General features: G+C 38.3%; 2 protein-coding genes and 1 pseudogene across 2 annotated transcripts; all 3 read right to left on the reverse strand.

Moving 5' to 3' along the window:
* Positions 1-6,301: 6,301 nt before the first annotated feature.
* Positions 6,302-9,300, reverse strand: LOC108901805 (trace amine-associated receptor 1-like; annotated as a pseudogene).
* Positions 9,301-10,377: 1,077 nt separating this feature from the next.
* LOC108901806 (trace amine-associated receptor 1-like) lies at positions 10,378-11,358 on the reverse strand. The gene has a single exon (XM_018703443.2). It carries the CDS (start codon positions 11,356-11,358, stop codon positions 10,378-10,380), a length of 981 nt encoding a protein of 326 aa, XP_018558959.2.
* Positions 11,359-14,263: 2,905 nt separating this feature from the next.
* On the reverse strand, positions 14,264-20,125 carry LOC108901807 (trace amine-associated receptor 1-like). The gene is made up of 3 exons (XM_018703444.2): positions 20,121-20,125; positions 19,935-20,064; positions 14,264-15,256 (listed from the first exon to the last, which is right to left on the reverse strand). The coding sequence occupies exons 1-3, from the start codon at positions 20,123-20,125 to the stop codon at positions 14,264-14,266; spliced, it is 1,128 nt and encodes a 375-aa protein (XP_018558960.2).
* Positions 20,126-20,317: the final 192 nt, after the last annotated feature.

Below are 20,317 nucleotides of genomic sequence, written 5' to 3' on the forward strand. Positions count from 1 at the left end.
CATCGACAGCCTAACAGACTGCATATTGGACTATATCAACTTCTGTGTGGAGGACACAATACCCACCAGGACTGTGCAGTGTTTCTCAAACAACAAACCCTGGATTAATCCTGACCTAAAGGCCCTCTTCTCCTTGAGGAGAGCCTTTATGTCAGGAAATAAGGAGCAGAACAACATTGGTGGAGTCTGGAGACACCTGAAAACCACGTCTGGGCACAGGAAACCAGACCTCCAGGTTGTTGAGACAGGAGTTTGTGAATGATCTGAATCTGTTTTTCAATAGATTTGATCCGTCACCTGCCACCTCCCCCTGCTCAGTAATCCCTGCTGAAACCCCCCTCGTCTGCTTCCCCAGTACACTGCCCCACCCCATTTCCACACCCCTGACCACAGTGTTCAGCTCAAAGCTACTCCCCACTGCTTCTCCTGCCAAACACCCACCCCCTCCACCCACACCTTCCAACACACAGCTCCCCTGCTTCAATCAGTCCCTCATAATAACCCAGGTGAGAAATGAACTCAGGAAGATCAAGGTAAGAAAGGCCACGGGTCCAGACGGCATCAGCTTCAACCTCCTGAAGTCCTGCACAGTGCAGCTGTGTGAAATCGTGGAGCACCTCTAGAACATGAACCTGAAGTTGGTGAGAGTGGAAGACATCCTGCATAGTACCGGTGCTGAAGACGCAGCACCCCAAGGACTTCAACAGCTACAGGCTGGTGGCACTGACATCCCAACTGATGAAGACCCTGGAGCGGCTGATTCTTGTCCATCTCCAGCCCTTGGTGAGACAGTCAATGGACCCACTGCAATTTGCCTACCTGGCCTGGCATCGGGGTGGATGATGCTTTCATTTACCTTCTACCACAGAGCTCTCTCTCATCTGGATAAACCTGGAAGCACTGTGAGAATCATGTTCTTTGATTTCTCCAGTTCTTTCAACACCATACAGCCCATGCTCCTGAGGGACAAGCTGGAACTCATGGGGGTGGACCGGCATCTCACACTCTGGATTCTGGACAACCTCACCAACCGACCACAGTATGTGAGGATACTGGATTGTGTGTCTGACATGCTGCAGACTTCCAGTATAACTCATCTCACTGCAACTTGCAGAGGTTCTCTGACAACTCCACAGTTGTCAGCCTCATCACAAATGGGGATGACAGAGAGTACAGAGACAGGTGTGGACAGTTGCCTGCAGAACTGCCTCCAGATCAATGCAGGGAAAACCAAAGAACTAGTGGTGGATTTCTGCAGGAGCAGACACCTCCCCTCAACACCAGTGAATATCCAGGGAAGAGACATTGAGATGCTGACAGCTGAACAATAGACTGGACTGGAGAGACAACACCACTGGACTTTATAAGAAGGCTCAGAGCAGACTCAACCTGCTCAGAAGACTCGGGTCCTTTGGAGTGGAGGGGGGGCTCCTGAGGACTTTTTATGACATTGTTATGGCATCAGCCATCTTTCCTGTGGTGCTCTGTCGTGCAACGTGGTGGGATGAGTCTGTGGCTGAATGTGCTCCTCTGGCTGGCCAGCTGAAAAGCGTACTGCTGTCAGTGTTTACCAGATGCTTCTCCACTTCCTGGAGGAGAGCAAGTGCAACATAAACAAACCAGGAAATCTGCCACTCCTCATCTTAGAAAGGCAGTCATTTTAGCCACTGTTCTTTCACACGGACTGCCGCTCCTCCAGTCCCTACTGCTCCAGCTGTTCCAGCCGCTCCAGGCACACCAGTACCTGACGCCCTCCTAACACAATGCTGTTGAGATCAGTTCAAACTTCGACTCACGTCTCCAGTTGCTTAAATTATGCCTTAGCTTTAGCTTCTGTAGCACACACCCATACATTTCAGTCACATTTTGTCCCCCAGCCTACCAGAGGCCTGTCCTCACTTTCCAGGCTCTGCTAACCTATTCCTGTGCCTCTGCTAGATAGGCCTTACATCCCATCAGCAAACATTTCACCCCACATAAGTACAAAAATCCTGCAAGCTGTATTAAAGTTTTCAGTGGCAACATTCCACATTTCTCAGTCAATCATAACTCTAATTGGTCAATTCCAATCTCAGATATTCTCATGTTTCAAGAGAAGCTAGTCTTTTGTTTAATCTGCGGAAGTTTAGGTCACAGACCCATCGACCTCAGTTGCCTTTTCTCCACTAGCACCTTGGCCTAAAAAGCCAGCCTCTCTGAACAAACAAAACCTCCTGCTATGTCAACTGCAAGGGCAAAAGATGCCTATTCAACAATGTAGGGGCTTGTTTTCTTCTGAGCTGCTGGATTTAAAAAAATGATTACTGTACTGGCCTTCTGACTCTTTTGCCTGCCTGCATTTGGAGCCATCAGTAGCAATTCAAAAATATCCCGTGCTATATGACAACAAAGCACCATCAATATTATAAATTGGGGGTTCCCCTTCAAGAGCGATCACATTCTTTATGAGGTGCCTCACCTGGGTGGTTGTTACACACAACTTCATCTTTACCATCACCACATGCCTGGTAAATTCTATAATCTCTGACTTTTATCCCATTTAATTTACAGGTCTACCAGAGTCACTTCTAGCCCAATTTCCATGTTTGTCCCTCTTCTTGAGTTCTGCATTAGTTAGGGAACTATTTTTAAATATTGAGATACAACCAGGTCTGTACAAAGCACTTTTTCACTTAAATCTTATGATTTAGCTTGGGTCATTTGAGAAATGTTTTGTGTTTCACTAATATTTCCCCTGAAACCTGTCCAGATACATGTTTTCTTAATTACTGCATTATGTCATTTCAAGCTCACTTTGGTTGTGCTGGGATCCAACTAAATGTTTTGATCCTTTTTTACCTAGCCTTTACTAAACCAATATTAGTTCTATTAAAATGAATCTCAATATGCTCCCCTTTAGCATCTATAGGTATCCCATTCATTCATTGTTTCTGCATAATATGATATCTGATCTAGACAGGGTATCATATAAATCTATCCCCTCAGTAGCATTGGGTCATTCATTTAGAATAGGTGCTGTAACTAGGGATGCACTGATACCAGTATCGGGTATCGGGTTCGATACCCTGTTCCTGTACTCGTACTCGTAAAAGTGTTCTGATACCACAGCATCAATACCACTTTACGGCAGTGTGACGTTCACTTGGGCGGTCAGGTGCTAATTGAGAGCAAGGAGGAGCAATATCGGTGGTGTGGAGGTATTTCACAGTGGATGATGGTGACTAAAGTAAACTGGACTACAAATTATGCTCTGCAAAATTGTCAAGAGGAGGGACGAAAGCGAGCAAGCAATCTGATAAAACATCTAAAAAACAAATATGATGCTGAGTTCAAAGCGTTTGTTAATAATAGCAAACAGCAACAACCAACTTTGCAGCAAACTCTGGAGAAGATGTCACGATGTCAAGAAGCAACTCATGTGCAGGTAAAATAACAGAGGCTCTTACCCAGTACATTGCTCTTGATGACCAGCCATTGTTGGTTGTTGATAATGTGGGATTTAGACGTCTTCTCAGCGTACTGGAGCCGAGATCCCTAGCCGACACCACATCACTGACACAAAGCTACACGACTTTGTGAAGAGGCACATCTGCAGCCTGTTGCAAGACATTTCGGCCCTCAGCTTCACCACTGATCTTTGGACAAGCAACGTTAGCCCGGTGTCCCTCATCAGTTTAACTGCACAGAGGATTGATGAGGATTTTACTCTGCGAAGAGTCGTCCTGCATACAAAACAATTTAGGGGTAAACCATCGCAGGTGTGCTTCAGACATGGGGGGTCCCTAAAAGTTCCGTTCATGTTGTGCTACGTGATAATACAAAAAACATGAACAAAGCCATGAGTGATGCTTGACTCCTGAGCCTGCCGTGTGTCGCACACACCCTCCAGTTGGCTGTTAATGAGGGGCTTTTAGCACAGAGGATCGTGGCTGATGCTGTGGCAGTTGGACGGAAAATAGTTGGACATTTTAAACATTCCGCCTAGCTTACTCCTGCCTTGAAGATATTCTGTTTGTTAAAAAAAGATGCAGTTGAATGCTAAAATGTCAATAACAGTACTTTAACAGTACTTCTATTTGAGTAAAATGTGTGGCAATGCCACATACAATGGAATGTTCAAATGTCAGTCACAGCTATTTCTTACAGCCAGAGAATGAAACAATATCTGATGAAAATAAAACACGTTTTCAAGAAAATGTATGAAGTGTAATGGCATTAATAAGTACTCATATCGGTACTTGGTATCGGCAAGTACTCAGATCCAAGTATCGGTATCGTATTGGTTTGAAAAAAAGTGGTATCGTTGCATCCCTAGCTGTAACCAAATAATATTTCAATGTGTCAGTTTATGGTTCCTACATATGTCCAGATTCTGCCTCAGTTCTAGATACACAGCGTTCTCCAAAACTGCATGTAAGTCATGTATTTACTGGTGGTGGTGTTACAAACTCATATGATTTCTGCTCCATGTTTTCACTTTCCCTGCATCATTACTGGTGATTCCCTGCATTAAAGACTAGTAATTCCCTCTGCTCCAGATAACAGATGCCTAATCACACTCCAAGTTCTGCATATATCCTGCTCAGAGAGGGTCCATTTTTTTCCTATGTTGGCTTGTTTCTATGCAGTATATTCCTTTTTAGTATTCTATGGCTTTCTAAGAATTCAGTTCTCCTTCAAATTCTTCAAGCCTGACAGAGGTATCCTTTCTCAGTTAGCATTTCACCTTAATCTCTTTTTAGGTTTTCAAACATTCTAAAGCAAGGGGTTCCATGTTCTGTACAGATTCCCCCTTTTGTCCTTTCAAGGCTGACCTTTTTATGCACCTTCTCCCCATTTTTAACCTTGGGCAATCACCCACATGTCAAAGCATGGTTTAATCATCACTTTTTCAGGTGTAATCTATCTACTCAGTTATATTCAGGTCATTCTTTTAGAATAATAACTTCCACCTCCTCTGTAATGTAAGGGATTTCTTCCGCCTCTTTTCAAACAATAGGCTAGGTCCATGCATTTTTCCCGCATTCACAGCACAGGCTATTCTTCTGTGCACAATAAAATTATTCCTTTTCATCCTCTTCTCTCTCACTCTCTTTTGTTCTGCTATTAGTCTGTCATGATTGAAATGAAACTTCAGTCAGGAAGACTTATCCCCCTGCACAGGTCATCTGAGTTTCATGAATTGTTTCCCATTATTGCTAAGATTCCCCTACTCACTCCTGTATTCATTTATTCACTACCTTTCACAATCACCTTGAGCCAATCACTTGCACGTCTGCATTCTCCTGCATCAGGTAGCATATTCCTACCTCCCATGACCTCTGGACACTTTATTTTCACTAGCCCCTTTTCCCTAATAGCTGGCCTTTTTCCCCACTGTCGCTACCACTCCATGATAACTGCTTTATATGTGCGGATCTAATTTTTGCTCTTCCTCCCTGCTGATTAAGCGCCACGTGTCAGATATGGTTTATGGTTTACCTTGGATTTATACAGGCTTTTTGTTCTAAGTCTCTCCTAATTGAACTGGTGGCTAACTTTGTGGAATGGAACAGCAGGAATCACTGTCATTATGAGATACATAGACTGGTGCATTATAGGGCGCTGTTGAATTCTGTTTTACCTTTCTGGTTTTGAACCAAAAGCCAGCTGAGGTGTTTCAAACTCTTAAATGACCTGCTAGGATCTGTGAACTGCCATCTTCAGGCCCCTCCATAGATGTTCTATGAGGTTTAAGTTTGGGCTTTGGTTTCATGATGATGAAATTTATGAAATTTGCAAGGGATTTAGGTACTAACAAGAACCTTATCTATGTAAATATGGACAGTATGTATAACTTTGAATAACTTTTAATTAAAAAAATCAGATCTTCTATCTTGCAGAGTCAAACTGTACACATCTTTGCTGAATTTTAGATAAATGTCCATAAACTGATGCACACAACAGGTTGAGTTTTCCATCTCATTTTAATGAAGCCATAACACTTGGCATCATGGGCTGAATAGTGGCCTCAATAGATGCATTACATAAATATCATATAATAGATATAATAGTGAATAAGTTCCAGAAGTTAGAAATGCTGCATGCAATTTATTAAACAGGCTTTCACAGTGTTCATCTTATTTCCACAATAGTGCCACTGATGTAAATACAGTTCTTCATTTACATGACTGTAAACATGAACAGCTCCTTATAATACACCACTCTTTGTGTCTCAGCCACTTTACCTGCACAAAGATATCATCCAACACATCAACACTGTCACAAGTCAGTAGGCTGTTAGAGCACACCAAACAATAAGTCAGGACAGTTTTGTGTTAGAAAAATCACCCTGAAATATTTTTCCTGTAATGATCATTCTGAAAGCTGATCTGAACCAGCTGTAAAATAAGGCATAAATAAAGGGATTGAACATTGAATTGGACAGTGCAACCCAGTTAAGAGTTTCAAACACTGCAGCTGGCACTGACACATGATTCAAAAGCTGAAAGGTAAAACAGAGGAAGAAAGGAAGCCAACACATCAGAAAAACTCCCATAACAGTAGTCAGAGTTTTAGTGGCCTTTCTCTCCATCTTACTGACAGTTGCTCCAGACTTTGTGCTCTGACAGTTTGTGTTGTGGATGCCGCGAGCCTGTCTCTGTGCAACAAGGAAAATCCTGAGGTAGATACAGATACATTATGATCGCTGGAAGGTAAAATGAGAAAAGGTCCAATAGTGTTTGCCATGAGAACATCAATTAAACACCTGTCCTCACATTTTTCATTATTTAAACCAGCTATTATGACACCAATTCCAATTAGAGCAGAAATACCCCAGCTCACCAGGAACATGATCACAACAACACAATGGTTTATTTTACTTCTATACGTCAGAGGCTGACACACTGCATAATACCTGTCAACAGAAATACAACATAGGTTCAGAATAGTACATGTGCTCAGTGATGTATCACAACTGCTTCGCACTTTACAAAATAAACCTTCATGATACAGACATGAGCTGAGAGAGAATGCCATGCTGAAAGGAAAGACTACAATCCCAACAAGCAGGTCAGCCACAGCCAGAGAGAGAATAAGATAGTTTGTAGGAGTGTGGAGCTGTTTTAAGTAAATGATGGAGATTATTACAAGAAAGTTTCCACAAACAATTACAACAGATAATGAAACTAGGAAAACATATGTAGTATCTGAAGGTTCATATATGGTTTTAATTTTCTTGGAATGTCAGAAGTTTCACATGATTTCTATTTGATGGGGTCATGTTTAAGTTAACAGCCATGAACATAAAGATGTACATGTTAGAGGACATTGAGTGAGGACTGGATGTTTCCCCGTAGATTATGAAAACAACTACCCTATATATATATTGATGTTTAGAGCTGTTAGAGAGAGAGATCCATATTGGCTCGGATCCTCTCACAGGCTACCGCAGTGCTTGATTTGATGCTGAACTTCTTTGTAATAAACTTCTATATACAAGCAAGACAATGCGGAGATCTCTTCATCATCTTCACATCATCACCATCTAATATACAATACACGAAACAATACACATATTGCAGAAAGATTGCTTGCAATTACATTAGTTAGTAGTTCTATTTTATAGCAGGGATGTATCACCATAAGATCATTAGAGCTGTTGAAGTTGGTGTCTATTTCCATGCCTGTGAATTCCTGCAATTCTGTATGAATACATAATAATGAGTAATGTGAATGAGTAATGATAAAATTTCAGCTCTTAGCTGATTAACAAGATAATATGTTTAGTATTAATACACAATTCAAACATTCTATTTCATTTCATTTCATTTTTAGTTAGTGTGGCACTTTGCTGGACTTACAGTTATCATTTATCACTTCCTATCTCATTAACAGAATGAATCTAACTTTCCTTTCCAATCAGATGTGTGGTGCATCTGTTAAAATGACATAATAATAAGGATGGTCAACAATGTACTTTGTGTGTGTGTGTGTGTGTGTGTGTGTGTGTGTGTGTGTGTGTGTGTGTCTGTATTTGTATATGAGAGAGAGGGAAAGGGAGAAACCTTATCATTAATATGTTTAGTGATGACTTTCATTTAGAAAATATTTCAGTTTGCTGAATTAAAATATTAGTATCTGTTCCATGGCACTTTTATCTGATTTTGTTCTTGCCCAGGGTTCCATAGCTGGATAACCACAAGTGTGGTAATTAAAATTCAGTTTTGTTATGAATTGTATTATCAGACGAAAACATCAGTCACACCACGTTAGTCAAGTCAGTTCAATTTTATTTATATAGCATTGCATCACAACAAAGGTTATCTTAGTTAAAGATGGTAGTGCCAGGTCTGGTGTATGTTCCTTTTGACACCTATATTATAGAGTGAGAAGTTTGTCTTTATTATATAATTATTATTATGAAAAGGTGGGAAGGTCACTTAATGGGTCCACAGCATCTGCCAACCTCTCTCAACCTCTCCTACTGGTATTGGCAATGAAATGGAGGGGTGATCTCACAATTGGTCTTTGAAAACAAACTGGCGCTTTGTACATTCAAAACAAAAAGCACAACATTTCAGCTCAGTGGCTGTAATGTGTGCTTTCTGTTTAAGTCCCTTGTGAGACTTGTCTCTCATTCTGGAGGAGTTGTGTTCACTAAGGTTTGACTGCAGACTGACTACAGGTGGCTGTCAAATTCTGTGAAAAGTGTAAAACCAGCAACATTGATTTTGCCCTGTCTTTTTTTCTAGAGGGACCAGTTTGTCACACATTAAGATTTAGTGTTCATTTCTGTCATGAAATTTGTGACAACCTATTTTCCAAGACAAGATGAAACTGAAGTCAAAAGAGTCAAAAAACAATAGCTGTAACTAAATCATGCATTATCGTTGATGAAAAAACGGGTGACTAAAATGTTAAGTTAAATACCAACTATGACAACTATAACTTACCGTGTCAGAATAACACAGACTACCACTGAAACCTACAAAATTACAGAGTAACAATCACCACCTCTCTTGCATAGTCCTGACCAAACTGAACATTGCAGGGGCAGGATTTACTGCTCTGTTGTTGAACAGGTTCGGTTCTTTTTGATTGTGAAGACTTTTCCTTCCTCTGGATATTATTACACAGAAAGTTGAGATGACAGCAAAACTTGATTCATACTGTAAGAGGTAGATTGCAAAGCTGCATTCTTATTCATACAACCTGTCACTTTGTGGCTTGTTTTCATTTCATTTCCTTTTAACCTGAAATCAGCTGGAGAAAAACTTATTGATAACAAGAAAAATTACAATGGACAAACTCTATCATTTTGACTTCATTGAATTTAGTGAAAAAGTCGATAAATTAGTAAAGTTTACATATAGTAATAAACAACCTGGGATTGATAAGAAAGTATTTTTCATGGCTATAGACAGTTTGTCAGATACTGAACCAACCTGAAACAATCAATCTTTCCACAGACTCTGGAAAGACACAGGGATAGTTGTTGAGTCAGTGGATAACATGTGGTTGGGGGTGACTTAATTTAGAATGAAGACTTTGACATCTTACGGCAGCAAAAGGATGCCAAATTGCACTGGCCTAAGTGACTTCCATAAACAGAGCCTCAGATAAGACATGCAACTCACTTTTCTGTGAAACAAGCCTCATTGTCAGAGCCAGGGTTTTCAGTCCCCTCCTGAGAGGATCTTAAAAACATTTCCAAAATAACTTTAACTATACCGCTGACAATAGATGTGTATGGAACAATTAAAACATGGACTTCTTTACTAGTGTTATTGTCTATATGAATGCAGAAATCAAATATTAAAAAGCGAATTAGAAAACGTCCTATAAACCATATTTGTAGGATGCAGGGATTTGTAGTTTTTTGTCTGCAAACATTGTTTAGAGGGTCATCATTGCAAGTTTTTTATGTGTTTTGTGTAAAATTTGTAATATGTACAATCAATCCTGCTTTTGGTGTAAAAACACACTTTATATAATATCATAATTTCATTTTGAAATTTGAATTCTGTAAAATATTACAAAAACTAAAATATGTCTACAGGCTTTGAGCAATGACTGGCACTAAGTTTCAAGCAGACAGTAGTTATGTGGCTTAACATGCAAAATCACTGGTATGGTCCTTAAAGGTGTATGGAGGTGCAGGAAAAGGATACCTCTGAAAACTCCAGCTGCGAGTATGTGATACTGTTTCTGCTCTCTATAGAATTCTGTTGCTCACATTCACTCTCAAAATGTTTGTTTAAAGTTGATTAAAAACAGCTCTTCACATACAGTGTGGCTTTCAAAGGATTTTAATATGTATTTTTTATATTTTACCTCAGGTATAGTACAGTGTAGACATGTCTATAGAATATTTCAGCACACCAAACAGTTTAGTCAGAATAGCTTTGAGTTAGTAAAGTCACCTAGAATTATTTTCCCAGAAATGATCATTCTGAAAGCTGATCTGAACCAAGTGTAAAAGAAAGCATAAATAAATGGATTGAATGTTGAATTTGACAGTGCAAGCCAGTTAAGAAACTCAACCAAAGGAAGTGGTGGGTTAAAGTGACTGAAAAAATAAATAGAGGAACAAAGAAAGAAAGGAAACCAACACACCAAGTAAATTCCCATTACAATAGCCAGAGTTTTTGTGGCCTTTCTCTCCGTCTTACTGATAGCTGCTCCAGACTTTGTTGTGTTGTGGATACTGCGAGCCTGTCTCTGTGCAACAAGGAAAATCTTGAGATAGATACAGAGCATTATGATCATCGGAAGGCCAAACATGAAAATCATACTTATAATGTTTACTATCACAATCTCAAAAAAACATGTTTCTCCACAGTTTTCTCTGTCTATTTCTGCAGTTATAAAGAAAAGTCCAATTATGACAGACATACCCCAGGTCACCAGGATCATGGTCACAACAACATTATCATTTATTTTCGTTCTGTATATCAGGGGCTGACACACTGCATAATATCTGTCAATAGAAATACAACACAAGGTCAAAATAGAAGATATAGATAATGATATACCAAAGCTACCCTGCATTTTGCAAAATAAATCAGTATGATGCAGACAAATGGTTTCAGAGAATTCTATGGTGAGAGGAAAGACTACAACACCCATGAGCAGGTCAGCCACAGCCAGAGAGAGAATAAGATAGTTTGTAGGAGTGTGAAGCTGTTTGAAGTAAATGATGGAGATTATAACAAGAAGGTTTCCACCAACTGTTACAACAGATAATGACCCAAGGAAAATGTTTAAAAAAACACATATTGCAGAGCGTGTGTGTATCAGTGTGTTAGAGACCTTATCTATTTGATAACATGGATGTATTTTATCAGTGCGGTTGTCAGTGACTTCTGGTGCCATGTTTCTTGGTTCCTGCAAATCAGTTTACATTCATGATTAATAATATTAAAAATGTCAAAAATCTGTGCTTATTTTAAATATTTTCCCTATATAAATGCAACTGTTACAACAGATAATGAAACTAGAGCACAAACATTAGAGCTGTTGAAGTTGGTGTCTATTTCCATGCCTGTGAATTCCTGCAGTTCTGTATGAATACATAATAATGAGTAATGTGAATGAGTAATGATAAAATTTCAGCTCTTAGCTGATTAACAAGATAATATGTTTAGTATTAATACACAATTCAAACATTTGATTTCATTTGTCCTTGCCCTCCATGAAGTAAGTCCACACTGACCTTAGTTAGTGTGGCACTTTGCTGGACTTACAGTTATCATTTATCACTTCCTATCTCATTAACAGAATGAATCTAACTCTCCTTTCCAATCAGATGTGTGGTGCATCTGTTGAAATGACATAATAATAAGGATGGTCAACAATGTACTGTGTGTGTGTGTGTGTGTGTGTGTGTGTGTGTGTGTGTGTGTGTGTGTGTGTCTGTATTTGTATATGAGAGAGAGGGAAAGGGAGAAACCTTATCATTAATATGTTTAGTGATGACTTTCATTTAGAAAATATTTCAGTTTGCTGAATTAAAATATTAGTATCTGTTCCATGGCACTTTTATCTGATTTTGTTCTTGCCCAGGGTTCCATAGCTGGATAACCACAAGTGTGGTAATTAAAATTCAGTTTTGTTATGAATTGTATTATCAGACGAAAACATCAGTCACACCACGTTAGTCAAGTCAGTTCAATTTTATTTATATAGCATTGCATCACAACAAAGGTTATCTTAGTTAAAGATGGTAGTGCCAGGTCTGGTGTATGTTCCTTTTGACACCTATATTATAGAGTGAGAAGTTTGTCTTTATTATATAATTATTATTATGAAAAGGTGGGAAGGTCACTTAATGGGTCCACAGCATCTGCCAACCTCTCTCAACCTCTCCTACTGGTATTGGCAATGAAATGGAGGGGTGATCTCACAATTGGTCTTTGAAAACAAACTGGCGCTTTGTACATTCAAAACAAAAAGCACAACATTTCAGCTCAGTGGCTGTAATGTGTGCTTTCTGTTTAAGTCCCTTGTGAGACTTGTCTCTCATTCTGGAGGAGTTGTGTTCACTAAGGTTTGACCGCAGACTGACTACAGGTGGCTGTCAAATTCTGTGAAAAGTGTAAAACCAGCAACATTGATTTTGCCCTGTCTTTTTTTCTAGAGGGACCAGTTTGTCACACATTAAGATTTAGTGTTCATTTCTGTCATGAAATTTGTGACAACCTATTTTCCAAGACAAGATGAAACTGAAGTCAAAAGAGTCAAAAAACAATAGCTGTAACTAAATCATGCATTATCGTTGATGAAAAAACGGGTGACTAAAATGTTAAGTTAAATACCAACTATGACAACTATAACTTACCGTGTCAGAATAACACAGACTACCACTGAAACCTACAAAATTACAGAGTAACAATCACCACCTCTCTTGCATAGTCCTGACCAAACTGAACATTGCAGGGGCAGGATTTACTGCTCTGTTGTTGAACAGGTTCGGTTCTTTTTGATTGTGAAGACTTTTCCTTCCTCTGGATATTATTACACAGAAAGTTGAGATGACAGCAAAACTTGATTCATACTGTAAGAGGTAGATTGCAAAGCTGCATTCTTATTCATACAACCTGTCACTTTGTGGCTTGTTTTCATTTCATTTCCTTTTAACCTGAAATCAGCTGGAGAAAAACTTATTGATAACAAGAAAAATTACAATGGACAAACTCTATCATTTTGACTTCATTGAATTTAGTGAAAAAGTCGATAAATTAGTAAAGTTTACATATAGTAATAAACAACCTGGGATTGATAAGAAAGTATTTTTCATGGCTATAGACAGTTTGTCAGATACTGAACCAACCTGAAACAATCAATCTTTCCACAGACTCTGGAAAGACACAGGGATAGTTGTTGAGTCAGTGGATAACATGTGGTTGGGGGTGACTTAATTTAGAATGAAGACTTTGACATCTTACGGCAGCAAAAGGATGCCAAATTGCACTGGCCTAAGTGACTTCCATAAACAGAGCCTCAGATAAGACATGCAACTCACTTTTCTGTGAAACAAGCCTCATTGTCAGAGCCAGGGTTTTCAGTCCCCTCCTGAGAGGATCTTAAAAACATTTCCAAAATAACTTTAACTATACCGCTGACAATAGATGTGTATGGAACAATTAAAACATGGACTTCTTTACTAGTGTTATTGTCTATATGAATGCAGAAATCAAATATTAAAAAGCGAATTAGAAAACGTCCTATAAACCATATTTGTAGGATGCAGGGATTTGTAGTTTTTTGTCTGCAAACATTGTTTAGAGGGTCATCATTGCAAGTTTTTTATGTGTTTTGTGTAAAATTTGTAATATGTACAATCAATCCTGCTTTTGGTGTAAAAACACACTTTATATAATATCATAATTTCATTTTGAAATTTGAATTCTGTAAAATATTACAAAAACTAAAATATGTCTACAGGCTTTGAGCAATGACTGGCACTAAGTTTCAAGCAGACAGTAGTTATGTGGCTTAACATGCAAAATCACTGGTATGGTCCTTAAAGGTGTATGGAGGTGCAGGAAAAGGATACCTTTGAAAACTCCAGCTGCGAGTATGTGATACTGTATCTGCTCTCTATAGAATTCTGTTGCTCACATTCACTCTCAAAATGTTTGTTTAAAGTTGATTAAAAACAGCTCTTCACATACAGTGTGGCTTTCAAAGGATTTAATATGTATTTTTTATATTTTACCTCAGGTATAGTACAGTGTAGACATGTCTATAGAATATTTCAGCACACCAAACAGTTTAGTCAGAATAGCTTTGAGTTAGTAAAGTCACCTAGAATTATTTTCCCAGAAATGATCATTCTGAAAGCTGATCTGAACCAAGTGTAAAAGAAAGCATAAATAAATGGATTGAATGTTGAATTTGACAGTGCAAGCCAGTTAAGAAACTCAACCAAAGGAAGTGGTGGGTTAAAGTGACTGAAAAAATAAATAGAGGAACAAAGAAAGAAAGGAAACCAACACACCAAGTAAATTCCCATTACAATAGCCAGAGTTTTTGTGGCCTTTCTCTCCGTCTTACTGATAGCTGCTCCAGACTTTGTTGTGTTGTGGATGCTGCATGCCTGTCTCTGTGCAACAAGGAAAATCTTGAGATAGATACAGAGCATTATGATCATCGGAAGGCCAAACATGAAAATCATACTTATAATGTTTACTATCACAATCTCAAAAAAACATGTTTCTCCACAGTTTTCTGTGTCTATTTCTGCAGTTATAAAGAAAAGTCCAATTATGACAGACATACCCCAGGTCACCAGGATCATGGTCACAACAACATTATCATTTATTTTCGTTCTGTATGTCAGAGGCTGACACACTGCATAATATCTGTCAATAGAAATACAACACAAGGTCAAAATAGAAGATATAGATAATGATATACCAAAGCTACCCTGCATTTTGCAAAATAAATCAGTATGATACAGACAAATGGTTTCAGAGAATTCTATGGTGAGAGGAAAAACTAGAACACCAACAAGCAGGTCAGCCACAGCCAGAGAGAGAATAAGATAGTTTGTAGGAGTGTGGAGCTGTTTGAAGTAAATGATGGAGATTATAACAAGAAGGTTTCCACCAACTGTTACAACAGATAATGACCCAAGGAAAATGTTTAAAAAAACACATATTGCAGAGCGTGTGTGTATCAGTGTGTTAGAGACCTTATCTATTTGATAACATGGATGTATTTCATCAGTGCGGTTGTCAGTGACTTCTGGTGCCATGTTTCTGGGTTCCTGCAAATCAGTTTACATCCATGATTAATAATATTAAAAATGTCAAAAATCTGTGCTTATTTTAAATATTTTCCCTATATAAATGCAACTGTTACAACAGATAATGAAACTAGAGCACAAACATTAGAGCTGTTGAAGTTGGTGTCTATTTCCATGCCTGTGAATTCCTGCAATTCTGTATGAATACATAATAATGAGTAATGTGAATGAGTAATGATAAAATTTCAGCTCTTAGCTGATTAACAAGATAATATGTTTAGTATTAATACACAATTCAAACATTTGATTTCATTTGTCCTTGCCCTCCATGAAGTAAGTCCACACTGACCTTAGTTAGTGTGGCACTTTGCTGGACTTACAGTTATCATTTATCACTTCCTATCTCATTAACAGAATGAATCTAACTCTCTCCTTTCCAATCAGATGTGTGGTGCATCTGTTGAAATGACATAATAGCAAGGATGGTCAACAATGTACAAGAGAGAGGGAAAGGGAGAAACCTTATCATTATGTGTTTAATTAGTGATGACTTTCATTTATAAAATATCTTCCAATGAAAAACTCTGTTCCATGGCACTTTTATCTAGCTTTGTTCTTGCCCAGAGTTCCATAGCTGGATAACCACAAGTGTGATAATTAAAGTTCAGTCTTGTTATTAATTTCCATTGAGGCCTTCCATACTGTATATGCCAACAGAGACTGCCCCAAGAGCAGTAAACATAAAGGAGGGGGGCTTATTGTTCTAGTTAACAACCGATGGTGCAATCCCGCTCACATCACGATCAAGGAGTGTATTTGTGGCCTGGACATTGAATCAGAATCAGAATCAGAAATCCCTCGTCTTGTATTATTGTCTAGATGAATGCAGAAATCAAATTTTAAAAAACAAATTAGAAAACGTCCTATAAACCATATTTGTAGGATGCAGGGATTTGTAGTTTTTTATCTGGAAACACTGTTAAGAGGGTCATCGGTGTAAGTTTTTCATGTGTTTTGTTTAAAACAAACCTCATTGTCAGAGCCAGGCTTTTGAAGCCCTTCCTGAGGAGATATTAAAAACATTCCCAAACTAACTTTCATTGTAACTTTCAGAATTCCAACGAGTGTCATGTTGTATCTGTTATTAATACATATAGTTCTCTTGTTTACATTTACTTTTTAAATGTTGGTTTCAAGTTATAAGGTCTTCACATATGCCTTTCAGAAGATCTTAAAATATATTTTTTTCTATTTTACCTCAGGTACAGTATTGTGTTTATACTATGTTTACATACTGTAATGTAAAGCCAGAGTGGTACACTGAAGTTCTGACGATGTCAGGTTTAACAGGGTGTGTATGGCCCCATACACACTTACCAAAATAAGGCCAAATTATGTACTAAACCTATGAGTGTAAAAACCCTACTGGTCACTCAAATTTTGTCATATGTTCTTATCTAATAAATGTCACATGTATCGTGTCCTTTCATCTACTTAGGTCATCCTTGACTGCAACCATATTTGGATAGTATTATCTAAGTTTAGGCAGCACAGTGGTGCAGTGGTTAGCACCAACTAAGATGGTTCCGGATTCAAGCCCCAGTTCATCCATTGCTTTTCTATGTGGAGTTTGCATGTTCCCCCTGTGCCTCTGTGAGTTCTCTCTGGGTACTCTGCCTTCCTCCCACAGTACAAAGACATGCAATTTAGGTTTATTGGCGACTTTATAAATTGCCCATAGATGTGAATGTGAGTGTGAATGGTTGTTTGTCTCTATGTGTTGGTCCTGCAATGAACTGGTGATCTGTCCAGTGTGTATCCTGCCTCTCGCCCAATGACAGCTTGGATATGGCCTGCGACCCTTGTTGGATAAGCGGTACACTCTTAGTTTTTACATTAGCTGAAACTAATTAAGTCATGTTGTGTTAACATAAAACTGTAATTTTATGCAGTAGGCATAATAAGTATATATTAGTAGTGTCTACTCAAAATCATAAGATAAAACTAGCTGACTAGTTATTGCTACTTATTTATTACAATTACTGTATTTTCTTCTAATTTAATTAGCTTTTGATTTTCAATATTGTATAAAACATTGTTTCAGTTAAATTGCATGGAAATGACATGACATGAAATAACTTGAAAATTTAAATGCTCCAATGCATTTTATTTTTAAAAACACTGCATAACAACATCAACTCCAACTTGTTTGGAGAAGTGCCTCTAAAACTTGCAGTATGACAAACTATAAACCACTCTATGACCAAATCTTCGGTCTGCCAGAATACAAGTGTAATTAGAGAACAGACATTTTATCTCTTGTAGAAATAAAGAATATTGAGTTTGAATTTCCATAACACAGCTATAGTATGTTCAGATCTACTTAGAATATCTGATCGTTGATATCAATCAACATGAAATTGCTCAGGTAGTGCCAGAAGAATTAATCAGACCAAAAAGCACAAATTTAACATCAGACAATTCAAAACAACTCTTAGTTTGCCTTATCTGCCAAACAGCCAAACTTGTTATGACAAACTTAATTCAGGATGTGTTGATCCCCTTTGGTGGTCCACACTTGACTACCTGAACATCACGTCAACATGTCCAACCTAAAAAGATTAATCTGAAAAAAGTCATTTCAAATCACTGAAACAATTATGTCTATGATCTTTCTGCTAAAACTTCACTCAATTTTAATTTTCACATCCTTCAGCGCTCTTCCTACATTATTGAAATGTGTGTAGGTGTGTCCATGTCGTTTGTGTTTGTGTGTGTTGTATGTGCCTGTGTTGTTTGTGTGTGTGTGTGTGTGTGTGTATGTATGTGTTTGTGTGTGTGTCTGTTGGCTTGTTTTACAGGAAATAAAAGATTTACCACACAGGTCAGTAATCAAAGTGTTTTTGCTGGTGTGGCTAAAAAAAACAAAGAAGATGTACTGAATGGCTTCTCACAGTAGACTTAACATCTCCTTACATTGCAAGCTGATTTTTCAATGTCTGTAGCTTTTGCTTTAGCTCAGTGTGGCCCAATGAGAGCAATACCTGTTGGATGAACTGAAATGTGAGCTTCATAGTCTTGGGGTAGTCAAGATGCAGTGCATATGTGAGTCCAGACAGAATTCACATTGCTTTTGGCAGATCTTGAATGTTGTCCATCATGACTTCTCCCTCAATGATGATCTTCAACGAGTTTGGATTGAGTTGCAGGGACGATGAGAGCACAGCACCTTCATGCTCAACAAGATCCCAATGTCAAGGTCGTGAAATGAATCATCATCATCACAGTCCGTAATAAACAATAACATAAGAGCACAATCACTTTATATATTTAATGTTTCTTTTGATTATAGAAAAAAACTGACTGGATGATATTAGAAGTAGCAATAGTAGTCACATGAACATCAAATGCAGCAAGATAACTTGGAATTTTTATGACATTTGTGTTTTAATGATGACTTTATATCTAAATATAGCATTATATATTTTCTATCTTTTCATTTTTCTGTTTCATGATGAGGAGAGGGGCTTTACTTTTAAAATTTGTCACTGAATATACTGCGTATACTGTACTCTGCTTATATGTGTGTCCCACATGAATAAATGAATACATAGTCTATGACTGCTCATACCTACAGCCAAACATGAGAAATAACATCATTCTTCACACTTTTCCCACCCTCTGTCTCCCGTCACAGTTACGGTTGGAGCAAATTTCTTTACACTGTGAAAGCAAAGGCCAGACAGTTTGCAACATTAACACTGTTACAATCCTAGTTTCAGTCCAGTCAGCATCAAAGTAGTTCCCCTGCACAGTGATATACCTCTCACAGGCCTCCTGCCATGCTTGGAACATTCCCTAGAAAGTTCCATTTTGTAAGCACCATCTGCAATGCATGCTGGGTCTCCTCCACTGTGTCCAAATGGCAACCCTTAAGCTTGAAATTCATTTTCAGGAAGAGGAAGCAGTAACAGGAGGCCAAATAGAGTGGAGTAGAGTGGGTGAAGAGCAATGTTCCTTCTAAGCTGCGCACCTGCACAATTGCGCACTGCTCCCGCTTTCTCTGCGCACAGCAAAACTATGTAGCGCATAAAATTACAGTGTGCGACAGTGTGCACATACTGGATACTGGATCAAGTGGGCAGAGTGGAGGATGGAGAGGCATGATTGATACTTAGACTGACCAAGAGCCCTGAACCCATGTACATATGGACAGTATGTATAACTTTAAATAAGTTTTGATAGAAATTCTGATTCTTTCTTGCAAAGTCATACTGTACACATCTTGCACACAACAGGTTGAGTTTTGAAATTCATGTTTTAAGCCAGAACACTTGACATTTTGGGCTGAATGGAGCATTCAACAGAAGCACTACATAAATAAAATAAAATATCAAAACAATCAAATAGAAAATATGCTGTGTTGTGATACAGTACAGAAATGTTTTTCTGACTTTAACTTGAGTTAAGTCAAGACAGCTTTGTTTTAGCAAAATCACCCTGAAATATTTTTCCTGATATGATCATTCTGAAAGCTGATCTGAACCAGCTGTAAAACAAAATGTTCTCATTACAGGAACTGGTGTTCTGTAATTGCTCGAGTGTGGTATGGTTATACATTGATAGAAGGGTGTCCAACAAATGAGAAAAATCCCCATCACAATGGCCAGAGTTTTTGTGGCCTTTCTTTCCATCTTACTGACAGTTGCTCCAGTCTTTGTTGTGTTCTGGATGCTGTGTGCCTGTCTCCATTCAAAATCTTTAGGTAGATGGTGAACATTATGATAGCAGGGAGGTAAAATCCAAAAACAGTCCCAATAATTGCTGATCTTGTATTTTGAAATAAAGCACACCCCCTGCTATCTTGTCCTTTTTAATTTTGTACCTCATAAGCACAAGTTCAAAATAGAAGAAGTGCACAGTAACAAATCAAAACTGCCTCATACCTTACAGAGTATATCTTGAGTTTGCCAATATGAGCCTACAGAAAGTATTGTGCTAGAAGGCATGAAGCCAATGTAATGGTGATTACAAGACAATCTCCTCCCATTGTTTCATGGCTAATGCATCAGACTATTATAT

Source organism: Lates calcarifer, unplaced genomic scaffold (genome assembly GCF_001640805.2).
Source record: "Lates calcarifer isolate ASB-BC8 unplaced genomic scaffold, TLL_Latcal_v3 _unitig_4671_quiver_767, whole genome shotgun sequence".
In the NCBI taxonomy this organism is placed as follows: Eukaryota; Metazoa; Chordata; class Actinopteri; family Centropomidae; genus Lates; species Lates calcarifer.

Coding starts and splice junctions, on each gene's coding strand:
- LOC108901806 (XM_018703443.2), bottom strand. CDS start 11,358: ATGGCACCAGAAGTCACTGACAACCGCACTGATAAAATACATCCATGT.
- LOC108901807 (XM_018703444.2), bottom strand. Junction 15,257..19,934: donor AAAGACTGGAGCAACTGTCA/GTAAGATGGAAA, acceptor ACTGATTTGCAG/GAACCCAGAAACATGGCACC.